General features: G+C 40.3%; 1 protein-coding gene across 4 annotated transcripts in view; it reads left to right on the top strand.

Moving 5' to 3' along the window:
* Window positions 1-731: 731 nt before the first annotated feature.
* The window catches only part of RAB3IP (RAB3A interacting protein), a 34097-nt gene continuing 19976 nt past the window's right edge, over window positions 732-14852 (top strand). Inside the window, exons 1-3 of one of the 4 annotated variants that reach the window (XM_055808330.1) lie at window positions 732-840; window positions 9035-9310; window positions 9518-9779. In XM_055808330.1, the coding sequence (XP_055664305.1) occupies window positions 749-840; window positions 9035-9310; window positions 9518-9779 (630 nt within the window). In that variant the 5' untranslated portion in view covers window positions 732-748. Of the gene's footprint in view, window positions 841-1556; window positions 1686-9034; window positions 9311-9517; window positions 9780-14852 lie in introns of those variants that run through there. The other 3 variants (XM_055808331.1, XM_005242052.4, XM_027793384.1) reach the window with 3 other exon arrangements.

Here is a 14852-nt window from a genome sequence, read left to right as displayed (position 1 = left end):
ATTCAGACTGTAATAGCCATGTCCTCGCCTGCCCTTGAACAGAAGCAGTGCTTTAACCCTCTCTTCTGGGTGATGAGCGGAGGCGCGGAGCCATCAGCCCCTGAAACCACGAGCGCCGCAGCCTCGCTCCTCGTGAACCCGGTGCCCGAGAGCACGACGGCACCCGCGCCCTGCGCTGCCAGCCGAGTCTCCAGCACCTTTCCAGCCAGGCCTTAAGGAAACGAACTGACAGCATTTTGTGGTCAGACCTGTTTGCCGCGGGCTGCCCTTGTGCTGCTCGTACCGGAGGGATGGCGGCTGCCCCTGACCCGCCCGTCCCGGCAGCGCAACGTGGCCGCTTCCCCTCGGCCTCAGGCCGCCTCTTGCCGGACCCGCTGGCCCCTGAAACCCCGACCGCCCGTTGGCGGCGTGGCTGGCTGCGGGGGGTGCGAAGGAAAAGCGGCCCCGAGCCTGTCCCTCGGAAGCACTCAGGGTCCCGGCCGGGCGAGGGCAGGCAGCGGGGCGCAGGTTCTGCCGCCGACGGGAGGCCGCTCTGGCCGGCCTTGTGCCTCGGCTCCTGGGGTGGGACGCGGCCTCCGGCCCCGGAGAGGCTGCCCTGCGCTGGGGGGCCTCGCCCGCCTCCGCTCGGCGCCCCTCACCGGCACCGGGCCCGCCGCCCGCGGCCGGTCGCCGCCATTCCCGCTAGGGGGCGGCGGGGGTCGCGCGCACCTGCCCCCAGCCCCCTGCGGGCGGTGCGTCCGCGGGACGCATGCGCGCGGCGCCCCGGCGCCCCGCCCCCCCAGGTTGGCTGAGGGGACGCGGTGCGGCGGCGGCGGCGGCCGCTCTCACGGGGCTCGGCAGGTACGTGGCGGCGGGGCTGCACGGCTCCCGCCGCGCTGGCGGGACGGGGGCGGCCGGCCGGGGCGCGGCTGCCCGACCGGCGTCGCCGCATCTGCCCGGCGCCGCGCTCCCGGGAGCTTGTGCCCGGGCGGGCGGAGCCGGCGCCGCCTGGGAGGGCTGCCCCTCGCCGGGGTGCGGTGGCCAAGCGCGGGCGGGCTTACCCGCCGCGGACCCGCCGCCCGCTGTGGCCGCCCCGGAAGAGCGCGGGGGCAGGTGGCGGCCCGGGCCGTGCCGCTGTGGCCGTGTGCGGTGGGAAGGCGCCGCTGGCCCCGGCGCCCCCGGCTCCGTCGGAGTTTGCGTGGGTGTGGAGGGGGCGGCCGGGATGCGCTTGGCCCCGGATCCGGCCGCGGTCGAAGGCAGAACTGGGCAAAAGTATTTCTCGGGGATCACCCCGGAAAGTGTCGGGCGCACCTGCCCCGGGAGAGCCGGCGGAGGACAAAGAGCCGTCGCAGGCTGGGAGCAGCCGTTCTCCCCTCAGGGCTGCCGGCGCGGGGCGGCAAGGGCGTCCGGGCGGGAGTGACAGAAGCGGGAGGGGAGGGCTGCGAGGGAGCCGAGCCGGGGCTGAAGTCCTCTGCCCGCTCATGACCCTCTCGGCCGGTGGGGCGGGAGGTGCGGGGGAGGGCAGGGCCCCTCGGTGTGTCGCAGGCTTCGTCCCCCTCCGCCTGGGCCCGGGGCGGCGGTGCCGAGCGATGCCGGGGTGCCCGGAGCTGGACGGCGGAGGGGCTTTTTGCATCGTGGTCGGACTGCGGAGCCAGCGCTCGCCTGTAGCGTTTCTGGTTGCTTTAAGGTCTTCGAGCAGTATTGAGGTTAGTACCTAGTCGCTGATAAGTAGTAAGCTCCAGTAGTTAAGTAGCAGGGATTTCAGTTAACCTTAATTTCGTAATGTGGTTGCGTTAGAGAGTAAGGCTCGGAAGGGAAATTTTAGTTACAAGTTGACTGCAAGTGATGAGCTGTGCAGAAATTTGTGCTGCCGAAGTGCTGATGCTCCACTAGTTCCCTGAGAGTCGCAGGGTTTTGGAAGCCAAACACCAAGTGGCCAAAACCTTAACGATACCCTCAACGCAAGTCTCGCTGACAGAAAGCAACAGTGTTTTCATCGGTTTGAGAATGTTGTCTGATTTGTTTGCAGATAGTACTAAGCTTAGTATTGCTTGATTTGTTTGCCGCGTTCATGTGTAAGCATGTTCTTAGGAAGTTTCAAAAACAGTGATCCTAGATTGCTAAAATAATTAATTTTCCACAGGCTTGCTATGGCTGTGAAATTATCAGCTTCTCTTTTGAGGCAGATGGAAGGTTATTCAGTCTAGAAGCATGTATTGGCAGCTACCATCTGTTCAAATATTTGTATACCTCAGTAAAATACAGGGCAAAACCTGAGGTCTTGTTGCTTTAATATTTTTATTGTTGTTTTTATTATTGATCTGTTTAGTGTGTTCTGGGAAGGGTTAAAGCCAGGCCTTCCATATCTTGGCAGTCATTCATCTGCTGTGCTTGGTTAACATTACCTAGTGAGCAAAGAAGGATAAATAATTTACCATTCTCATTATGCTTTTAATAAATAACAAATGGGAGTGCACCTCGCAGCTGTGACTGAAATATCTGTTTTGTAACACTGTATTTAAAAGGGGGATTTTTTTTCTGTAGGAAGAGAGTCACAATAAGCTTTCTGATTATAGACTGCAGCTATCTTCATAGCTTTTATTGACTTGATTTAAAATTCATGTGAAATGCCAAATGAGCTGGTCTCTCAATGTTCCATTTATGTTTATGGATTTTCCCAGAAAAGAAATGTGTACTTTGGCTTTTGATTTTTTGAAGGTCCTTTTTAATATGGCCTTTAAAATCTTGTTGTACTGTAACTTGACTAAAACTTGTATTAGACACTTTAATTACGCTTAATAATACGCTAACAATTTTTTTCAGAAATTCAGAATATGTTTCTTTAAATGGATTTGCAGATACCTTTAGAAAACTACATATCATGAAAATTGTGATTATTCTTTAAAAATAATTCAATTAGTAAATTTGTGTTAACTGAAAACAATAGAGGGGTCTTTAGGTCCAGGTCTTGGCAAGAATGACACTGCGGGCACAGTCACCTGTAATCAGGTTTAAACCTGAGATGGGATTATGAAGTTGTTTTCAAGATAAGGCAGAACAGTGCTCTGTCTTAGAAAGGACACTGCAAAAAGAATCATATTTGCAATTAAATTAACTTGGTTTAGAGAGTCTTTGTGAACTGAACAGCATTCTTTGAGTGTTTGTTTACAATAGAAGTTTGCAGTATTCTATGTTGCAAAGCACCATTTTCTCTCTAGTAAGAGGTGTACTATCTACCAGACTTTATTTCCAAGTTTCACAAGCACTTCATAAATATAGGTCATTGCATCTTGTGTGCTGCTTGTTTCTGTAAGAGATGCTTACTGTCTGTACATGTATTTTTATAGTTGAAGATATCCCTGTGGTAAAGTTTTCAAAAGAGTTTTTTTTAATCATCAGTTCAGCAAACAAATCTTTTAACTTTATAAAATCTTGCTGTCAAATAGACTACATGTTTCTTTTAAAACAGTGTGAAATAGTGTGTTGAATGACTAACATGAGAGTAAAGAACAGAAAAAGACCTACATCATAGTGTTATATGACAACACTAGTGGGAATGCAATAGAAAAACATCCTTATGTTGAACCAAGTGTGGTTTTGCTAGCTCTTACATTTTGTAGGCTCGCCTAACTTACAATTTACCTTCTATTTACCATCTTGTCGAAGTTACCACCTGTTGGTAAATATGTAGCGTAAGGTCACTCACAAATAAAAGTAGAATATATAAGGACCAGAGTAGTTCAGTGTTTTCTTTTTCCTTGTATCTTACTCATTTTTAAAAAAATATTGTTGTGTATGTGGGATCCTGCAGTAAAAATTTCTATCACAATTGCAAAATTGTGAAGGTGGGAGTTGTTTTTGCAAACCCTACGGGAATTCCTATGCCAGATCTTGAATTGTATTAGTGCAATGAACTGGCATCGATAAGTGTTTAAACTTGCTTGAATTCTGTGGCTAAGCTTAAATATAAAACAGTTTAGGGGGAAAAAAAAATCCACCAAACTTCTTTGTCTTGTGCCAATATCTGATGAATAACTTGTACTGTATAGAAATTTATTTGGTTTTGAACTTTTAAGTTAACGTCTGGATACTCCTTACAACAGTTTTACTTTTCAAACTGCCCGCTTGCATTTGATAGGTATGGAATAACTACTTAACTGAACTGCTTCTTTAACAAGTATGTATTAGTCCACTACTCTAATTCCCTGCTGAGTTCATTAGAGCTTAAAATGTATTACATTTCAGACTATATAATGCCAAATATTTTACAAAAAGTTTTTTAAACCTACTTAGAAGAATGCAGGCCTTGTGGTGGGCTAATGTCAGTCCTTTTGAGGAACTGCTACAAGAAATTCCACTTTCCTACCCCCTCCCAAATTAACTGTAGCAGACATTGGAGTCTAATGAATGAAGCCCTTGAGACTTTATTGCATTTTGAAAGGCCTGCTGCGTGAAGATTAAAACACTAAAGCTAATGGGCACCTTTTTTTGGTAGACGCTAACTAGAATTTATTTTCATCAGAATGTTTAGAAACACTAACTTTCCTTATGTGATTTTTTTTTTTTTTTTTCCCACTGGAGAGGTAACCATTCTGTTGTGATGGTGCTCTTTAATAGTAAACCTGAAAATGACGTTTTTGATATATGAAGTATTTGGTGCTGGTGTTGCTTTTAAATGGGCTATAACAATTAAGAGATTATTCAAAGCTGTCATCTTCAACCTGTCTTGTATTCAAAAGCAATCTGTGAAAGACAAACTCCAGACTTTGTAGTAGGCGGTTTTCAACAATACTTTTTTTTTCCCCCAAAGAAAACAAACCACTATAAATTACTGCTTTTCAGTGAGCTTTTTAGTATTTAGTCACTGACTGCTTTGATTCAGACAAGTAGCTGAACTCCTCTTTGAGTAATAACAGGAAAACAAGATTAAGCATTTTAACTTGATTGATGTTGAAAATATTTACAGTTCTTGATTCCTATTAGAAGCTATAGAAATGTGTTAAAAAGTTGTTAAACTGATTTCTTTGTAGTATTTTTTTGTTTAATATTAGATAAAATAACAGATTTGAGCATAGTTTCCTCATGAAGTTATGTGGGTAGTCAGCAGTGCAAGTGTGGCAGTGGAGAGGTAATCAGAAGCTGCAAAATTTTGACAACTTCCACCAAATTTGCATTATTTCCAGATGAAAGTACAAGGAAAGTAATTTATTTTGTTGTTTCATCCTGATTTAATACAGTACTTGAATTTTGTACATCATCCAAATTGCATACTATCAGCTAAGACAAAAATAATCACTTATTTGGTAGGCACTAATGCTATTCCAACCTTTCACCATGCGTTAATGTGGTAGGAAAAAGAATTAAGAAAATTCATGATTTTGTGTAATAAGTGTACTGCCCTGAAGTGTCAGAGTATCAGCTTTTGTTCACAGTAACAGAATTACTACTAAAGAGTGCTGTGTCGACACTGTGGTTTTTTTACACGCTGTCAGCTTAGCTCCTAGTAAAGCTCTCTGCTTACCATGTGCTTCGTGTTCCTTCACAGCAAGGCTGTTCATTGCTGCCTTAGTCAATATATGAACCCCCACCAAAGCCTTAAGCAAGTCTGTAATCTTTAGTGGCACTGAAATTCAATGTGCTTTTTCCTCCTCCTTTGTTTACCATTACTTTGAAGAGTTCTTTCCCAAAAGAGAGCTTTTATGTTTAGGACTGCCCAGCTTTTTGCATGTACCTATGGTTTCATTAATGCATAATGTGTTCAGCTGATGTCTTGGTAGGAACCTAGTGGTGTTGGCGAGTCTTGGAACCGAGATATTTAATATCGGCTTCTTTGTCTTGTATGGGTGGTGTACCCAGCTTCTGCCTGCTTGCTAAGTGAGAAGTGATGCTAGGAAAGAAAAAAAGTTGTGAATGGAAGGTGTTTTACACAGATGGTATGCTTACGAGTGCCCATTTGACAGGCTGTGGGGAAAGTTTAGCTGAGGGACTTTATTTTCAGCTCTTCCAGGAATAACTTGTATAACTTTTTTACTTACTGTATAGAAAGAGCTTGTTTTTTGATAATTGAGAAGTTATGCATGGATTTTTTATTTATAAGTGTCCCATGTCTGTTTAGGCTGAGATTGGTATTTAATGTATAAGTAGAGTGATAGTCTTGTAAATGAAATTTTGTAATCTTTTTGGGGTGTTTTCTTTTGTGGACAATTAAAAACTGCAGGATATAGGCAGGTTAGGTGGAAAAGCTGTTGGAAAAGAATCAAGTGTAATAATTTCTCATAGGAGTAGGAGCATGTAGGTAGGATAGATTTTTAATTTTTTTTTTATTAACATACTACTTTGCTTATTATAGATTGATGTGATGGTCCGTAGGTGGTGCTAGAAATGCATTTGAACATTTGGAAGATAGTAATCAGGCTTTTAATTTTTTTTTTCTGTGTGAGCCTGCATGACTTTCTGCACAACGTAGCTGAATTTGTATAAATTATCATAAAGGTATGGAATGATGCATCTCTGAGCCTGCTGCTTACTTGCGTACTTAAAGTATTTGCTCCAATTGCCCTTCTGTTTGTATAGAAATAGTAAAATACATTTAAAAACTGACAAATAAATTTTACCTGAACCTTTTTTTCTTGGAAATGGCTAAACAGTATTTTTTAAAAATCAGTTTTTGGGAAAAAAAAACCACAACAACCTTTCATAGAAAATTTCAGCCCAGTAGGGTACGCAGCTGAAAATGACAACTGCTACTGGTGGTTTTGGTACTATGGTACCACCATGGAACATAAGTGAGATTGTGGGTTTTCAGTGGAACTAGGATCATGTCTTTCAAACTTGAAATGGAAACTAGTCAACAGAGGGGAAGATGTGGCAGCAGAGTTGTTCCTGTTTTACTGTCAGCTGTGTTCTCAACCTTTGCTTCTGTTGGGTGGGTTTTGATGCACTTTCCTAGGTGCTGTAGGCATAGAAAAGGCAAGGCATCTAGGCAGCCTTTCTACATCCCTATTCAGAAGCCTGCATCTTCTGTCAATTGTGAAGACTGGGATCCAAAGAACTGGGAATGTGAGGAGACACCTTGGCAGTGTTGCCAATGTAGTAGTAGTATTTGGAATGGTTTACTTGGTGGTGGGAACAATGAAAGCAAATTTGTTTGTGTAGATGGGAGCCTGACTTTGAGACTGGTGAGATGGGTATTTTTTGGCTGGGTTGATGAGCTTTAAAGAATTGTTCCTGCAATTTTATTTTTTCAAGATGGCAGTATTTTAGCTTGTTAAATGTAAAACAATGGCATGTGGAAGTTGAGCTGTAGAGCTGAAAACACTTTTGAAATTTAACTTTGAAGAAATGTCTGTATCTCTGGTAGTCCCTCCATTTTAATTTGTTGACTCAACAGGCTTTATCATCATGTAGAGCATGTAATTATAATGCTTATAATAGTTAAGGAGAACTATAGGGAAAACAAGAATATTTTTCAGACTTGCTTAAACCCAAAAATAAGCTGTTAATCTGTGCGGTGTGGTAGAAAAGCTCTGAAGCACAAAACTGTGCCAGTGTTTTTCCTGTGTAAATCATGTCTGTGTGACTGCTGTTGATAGTTCAAAATAAAACAAACTTCTGCATAAAATTTTCTGGGAAAAAAAAAAAACCCAAACCCATCCCTTTTCATTCATCTAAGGTCTTCATTGTTCCTGAAGTCTGGGCAGTTTCTTAAAGGTGGTTGACTTTTTTTTTTTTTGTGGGAGCAGTTAACAGGGGGAAATTAGTAACATATTCTTGCTGTCCGAACCAATTAATTTCTTCCATGTGTACCTCATAATGCAGTAAAGCAACTTGTTTAATACAGATGTATACATAGTACAATACTCAAGACTCAAAACAGTTTTGAACAATGTTCTTCGAGTTTAAGATAATCAAAAAGTATGATGTAACTGAAACATTAACTGCATATGCTAATTTGGGGATTCCATTCTTGGTGTTTTCTGAAGTAGCCAGTGAACTGAATGTGCATGTAAGTTGATGGCATCATCTTTTCGTGGTTATGACCATTGTCTTTCTAGACCTTCTGTCTGTTATTTCACTTGTAAGATCCAAGCAGATTTCTCTGCAACATGCAATTATTTAATTTAGATGCTACACTTCTTTTTTGCCTGTTAAGTACCTCTGTGAAGCCTTAATTTTTTGCTGTCCTTTATATAACACGGAAAACGTTGGATTTTTTTTTTCAGTGAATAATCACTGCTAAGTAATTCCCTCACAAATTTCTCTATACTACTCCTAATTTATAGTTTTGAATCATGCAAAGATTTTTGTGATCTCTGATAAACTGCTGAAAAACAGCTTTCTATTGGGGCTTGTAACATTCATGGGCTGTACTTGTTTTCTGTTGATACGAAAATGGAATTTAAAAAAAAATACTGTCAGTTAAATTGCCAATTCATAGTACACTTTTTACCTGTAATATATTTTTGGTATGATACTTATTCACAATTGTCATCATCACTTAATCATGTGGTGTATTAACACATCATACTTTGAGAGGTCTTATTGGCTAATTCCGTCATTTCAGTGCACTGTTACAAAATCAGATGTATGATTTAACCAAAACCACTATGGAATGTAATTTATTTAAAGGTTCACTGGTTTCTGTGTCCGCATTATGTGCTTCATTGAGATTGGAAGTGGAAGCTTTAGGCTTTTAATTTTTTTTTCCTTACTGGTTCCCAGGTCCCCCTCTCTTCCATGAATGTAATATATTTGTGTTTTGATACAGAACAGCTCTAGGCTATATTAAAGATTACTTTGTTTTATGATACTGAGCATGTTCTTGATTTCATCATCCTGTTTAGATGGGGAGTCAGCTATTAGATCTTCTGGACTCAACAGTCTGATCTGTGGAAAAAACTGTTTTGGTGCTTGAAGTATATGCTTTTGCAAGATTAGTCCACAGTTTCCATTATATCATAAAGTATTCTGAATGTATTTGAAGTAATTGAAATAGTTGTCTGTTATAATTAAATATTTCCTGTTTGCATTCTGATAATGTGATTATTTAATTCAGGTTTTCATATGATGAGGCTTTTATTATGGCCAGTGACCCCTTGGAAGGCTTTCATGAAGTGAACCTTGCTTCGCCTACTACACCAGATCTTCTCGGAGTAAACGAGCCAGGGACTCAGGAGCAAACTACCTCACCCAGTGTTATCTACCGACCACATCCTTCTGTTGTGTCCTCTACACCAATCCAACCCAATGCATTAAATGTTTCTGACCTTCCCACGCAACCTGTTTATTCATCTCCCAGACAGCTGAATTGTGGAGAAGTATCAGGTGTCAGGTAATATCTCAGTGTCTTTTTACTTAAGCAGTTGATGTTTGTTGCATATAAACTGTTGCTTTACTAAAGATATAATTTTAATATTACTTACAATGTTGTAATACTAAATTGTGTCTATAATGGTACATTCAACACCACTACTGCCATTTCTAAAATATTTCTTCTTAATGTATTATATAAATAAAAAATATATCACTCTCTTTACAGCATCAATGTTACCGACGCAGTACTTTGTTCTACCTCTGGACCCCAGGGTGGGTCATTCAATCACAATAATTCCAGAAAGGAGAGCAATAACGTAGAGAGAGAGTTTTTGCAGGGTGCTACAGTAGCAGATGTTGCTGAAGGAAATGAAGATATTTTTGGGTTGAGTACAGACAGTTTATCTCACTTACGGAGCCCATCTGTACTGGAAGTAAGAGAAAAGGGCTATGAACGATTGAAAGAAGAACTTGCAAAAGCTCAGAGGGTAAGGCTTGTTGTCTTGTCTTCTCCTGCTTTTTCTCTCTTCAGAGTGGCTTTAATGTTTCAGAATGATAGATGAGCCAGAAAGCGCAGTCTGAGTCTACTAATTTCTTATAGAATTATTAAAATGTAATTATTTTATGTAAAGTCTTCTGAATGTGTGCAGTGCAAATGTCTTAGAATTATTCCTTGATAATGTTTTTTTCTAGTGCTGCTGCTACTTAAACATGGGAAGCTTTTGCTGCAATATCTGGTTAAACATGCTTTATCTCTTAAATGTATACCATTCCTTCATTCTGACATTTGAGAACAGGAGTAATTTTCTGTCATTCCATTGTTACCGTATAACTATTTATAGACACTGATTATATACCTTTTGAGTCTTTTTTCTCCTAGAGTATAAAATAGTAGTGTGCACCATGGAACATAGAAATGCTTTAGAACGGGGGTACTTGTGCTATTTTATAGGGAAATGCCTTCATAGGAAAGAAGCAGTAAAGATGTTACTGGTGTTCTTTAGTGTACTGTTACACCACACTTGAAATTGAATATGGATACCTTTGAAGACACTGTGGCTCAATTCATTAATATTTGTAAAGCGCTTTGTCTTGTTTGGATGGATGGTGCTATATAAATGCAAAGCTGTTATTTACCATTCTAACATCCCTCTGTGCTTAAACTTCCAAGTAGATTTTGTGTGATTTGTAACTGTGCTCTTTCCTCTCCTCTACATGATTTCATTCTTGTTTAGATTTAAGCTCATTTATCTTGTGTTTGAACTTGTTTTCCTGTTTGTTACCTTTTGTTACCTCATCTTGTTGAATGTAGTCATCTTTTCTGTCACAGTTGCATTTGCCTCTGCTAATGTGAATCTTAAGTACGGATTGTGACATCACTTCTGTTGATTGTTTTATTGCTGAGTAGTTGCTTCCTTTGCTAATGTGTGTTTAATTAGCATTTGATCACTGAAAGGAAACATTAACCTGAGCTAAGTTTGAGGACCTTGCATGTGAATATATAATTCTAGCAACTAAACTTGGTACCTTAGAAAGTAAGAACAAATTGAAGTTTAAACTTTAGAAAAGCTCTTCCAGCTCCTGACAGTATATTAAAGTACAGCTAACATACTTGAAAACCACAGCTCGGATCTGCTACTGCTACCTTGGAATGATCTGAAAATCTTATTCCGGTGTATACCACTTTGTCTCGTAAAGATTGAAGTCTTTCCTGTTTCACTCTGAAATTTGTTAAGGTCATTTTGAAGGAAATTACATTAAGACTGCTAGGACGTACTAACTGCATGGTTTGTATTTTCAAACCCTTTGGGTCGTCTTAACAAAAGCAATTCAGCACTAACTTGAGACTGTTGATATCAAAGTTCTTGCTAATTCTCAGTCCATCAGGTTGATTCTTACCAGTGTTATACTGGATGGGTAACTAACTCTGTCTGCTTGTCTTCCTGAACTTGCACTGTTTCAGAATTGCTCAGTAACACAGGAGTCCTGGCAGGAATCTTTACAGACTGTACAACAAAAAACCCTATTCCTTCTGTAATATCTACTTTCTGCCACTTCCTGTATGAAGACTGTTTTTTTTCTATCCCTAATTCATCTCTGATTGCTATTTTCCAAAAGTCATGCCTGTTCACATAGGGTTGTGCCCACTCTGTGATGTTCAGTATGTCATGCAGTCTTTAAACTTCCAAGTATTCCCTTTTTTTTTGGTGAATATTCTGTTTAAAAATCTGTAGGGATATAATTAATAGGTAGTGCCTGTGTATAGCTGGTTGGTTTTTGCATAATGTTTTAAAACTCTCTAAGTATTTGCTTTTTATTAGGAACAGTGAGAAAAATGAGAATTACAATTTGCACTTGAATTTTGTGAGTTCATTGAGCCTAGAAGCCTTACAGACTGTCCTGGAGGGAACCAAGTAAACACACATTTGGATCTTGCTTTTTTTCATTTGTTTCAAACTTCTTACCCAAACTGTATGCTTTCTGTTGTAATATGCATTAAAGATTGGTTTGAATTTGTTGCCGTTGTGATTGGAAAGGGACCTAGAAAGGAGGTGGGAATTTTGAAGCTTTAGGGATCCACTGTCTATTTTTTCCATGTCTCTGCTTGGAGTGCAAGTTTTTTCTTAAAATGCTCTCAGGTTTTTATATTAGACAATATATGTATAGTGTGTAATTGTCTTGTATTTCTTAAGTCGACAGACTTCACTTCTTAACGAACAGCACTGCTGGCAAAATTGTTTAAAAAAATCTTTCAAAAAGTTGTTTCTTGATAGAGGAAATTCACTCTACTTCAGTCTAAATTGGTTGCAGCATCAAATCATGTCATGAGATGGGGAGAAAGGTTGGGTAACAGCAGGGCAGCATTCTGTACTAATGGCGCATATAAGATTGGACATACTTTTGCCCTAAAATGCATCCTTAATTAAAATGGCATAGTTTTTTAATTCTTTATTGAGAACATTCAGGTAATTTTTGCTTATTTTTTTACGGAATTTCTGGCTGAATTCTGTAAAGCGGAGCTGAAGAGCCCTTGCCTTAGATGATCTAAACTTTACTCCTTGTTTTGCTACCCTTTTAAAGTAGCATCAGGAACATTGAGGAGCTGTTAAAAAGCTTCATGATTCAATGCCTGGGACCATATCTCCTCATGTCTATACATTTGCATTTTTTCTGCCATGTTTGGATTGAGCTGTGTCACCATGGTTACTGAAGGTAGATCAGCCACATGTAGATAACATCTGAGAGAATAGTGATGTTATTTTGTTATATGGTATTTCTTGATGTGCAAGCTTAGTTGAGTACTTGCAAAGGAATACCTTTTGTTTGCTTTTCATCTTAATTAACCAGCATGATGCATACATTTTGCATAGCTTGCTCGTAGTTTCTGAGCTGTGGCAGTTCGTAGTTGTGTTTTCCTTGAATTTTTGTGTCATTTGGCTCTGAAGTTATTTCCTCATCAATCAGACAGTCAATGTCATCCATGACTGTAGAGGGAAATGTGTTTCTGTATTGATATGTTTTTTCTTGGAGTGTTGAAATTTTCAGCTGTCACTGATGGTTAGCCCCTTTCTCTGATAAAGAAAGAGCAGTCTACCACAGGTGCTGGTTGCAAATAGCAGTTTCATTTGAGAACAAATTCTGTGCTTCCTTCAGTCTTGAGGGTGAGAACTGTAGGCTTGTTGGTAACAAGTAAAACCATGTTTGACTTTTTGTGGTAGAGATCTGAATTATTGATACTTCCCTAGTAGAGTGAAATTGAGAGGTTTTTCCACAACAATCCAGTGATTCTTGTGAAAGAGGTGACAGTACAGAATGTGGTATTGTAAATTTCAATGCAGTTTTAAGAACCTGATTCTCAGATCTAGATTTTTCTTCTAAAGCCTTCAGTTTCTGTATGCATTCTTAATCTCGGAAGCAGAGTGTTACAGTTTGATCTCTTCAGATCTTGTGTGTTGATAAAGGATTTTAAGTAGATTTTTTTTTGTTTGTTCCATTGTTCTGCCTGTGTCATCAAAGAATCCAATGTAACAGAGCCTACTGCCATTGTTATTGTGTTTCTGCGCAGCAGACTAATGCTGGCAGTTAAGTCTCTGTTTCCACAGTAAACCATGACATTTTAAAACTCTGCATGGATTAATGAGTAAATAGATTCATAATAGCTACCTAGGAATTCTGGTAGTACCATACAGTACATTCATAATTTTAAAATTTCTGTTGTTTTTTGCTTATAAGGTAACAAACAATAAAAATGGGGATGCTCCAGAATAACATGCCATCCCAGAACTCTCTGCTGAAGAGTATGCTTTCAAGTTTTTGAAAAATAAAATTACATTGAATTTTAAGGCCGTTGGCTTGTTATTGTTAAAGATGGGTTGATTCTCTGAAGGTGTTTTAGCAGTTCCTTGCTGTCTTTGAGTGATGGAAATTTTCAGTTTCCACACCTCTGACTGATGCTGTTGTAGTATATCATAGGCATAAAAATTTTCTTAGGCAAGTAGAAGACTACATGCAAGCAAAACAGAAGCATCTTCACCCACACCACAAGATGGTAATTCAATAGCTTGTGAAATGCTCTTGTCCCTGAAAAGATATTCTGAACCTTCTTGCATGTTAAACACCCTTGTAAATGTGGTTGCAATGGACTAATTTTTATGTAGCTTGTTTAACTTTGATGCTCAGTAAAGACCAGTCAAATAGAAATGTATTCTAATAGAAGTTCAAGCTTTTTTGACAACTCCAGAAGTCAGCAGTATCCCATGGTTCTGATTTTAGGTGCTATGTGTAGAAAAAATCTTCGTTCTTTCTTTGGTCTTCCACATCTGGTTCTGACTTGGTTAAATTGTTGAACTAGATGCAGGATGACTTTTTTTTTCTATGATTTAAAGTATGAATGATTCTGAAGCAGTAATTTGCATTCTTTATCTCACTGATTCTTTCTAAAGGCCCACTTATGTAGTCTGTTAAGATCTAAGTGAAAAAAGCAATAATACAAGTCTTTGATGTAAGATTATATTTTTAAAAACTTTCAGGGTTTTTCCATGCAAGTTATGTTTTTTTATCACCTACTTCAGTAACTGTGTGTAGTGCTATATGATAGCTCATCTTCTCCATGTAGTTACTTTTTCAGAATGGTAATATGGGAAGGACTGCAGCATGGGTGGTTAGTCTAGCACACACAGTTGTCTTTCTGCCTCTGTGTTGCGTGTGGCTGGGAGGTCTCCAGTAATGCCTTTAAGACACAGGCAGTAGTAACATTTCTAATGACTGCTAAGCCTTTTACTTTGGTCACTCTTTACCTCTGGCCTGCTTAAAAAAACTGAGCTATTAAACTTGCTTGGCAAAATAATGTGTTATATTGTGCTCTTCCTGAATCATGTCATGGAAACTTGGCCAGTGTTTGACAAATCTAGCTAAGCAGCCATGCATAGTAGACTGCCTGGTGTTGTCTCCTCTTTGTTTACGTTAAGTAGCTTTACTTGTCTGCCTAAATTTTAATTGCTCCCCCCACCCCCAATCTTTCCACTTGCAGGCAAAACTGTAACCATTCTGCTTAATAGTGT

The sequence above is a fragment of the Falco peregrinus genome, chromosome 6 (genome assembly GCF_023634155.1).
Source record: "Falco peregrinus isolate bFalPer1 chromosome 6, bFalPer1.pri, whole genome shotgun sequence".
NCBI lineage: Eukaryota > Metazoa > Chordata > Aves > Falconiformes > Falconidae > Falco > Falco peregrinus.
This window is presented reverse-complemented; position numbering and strand designations above follow the sequence as displayed.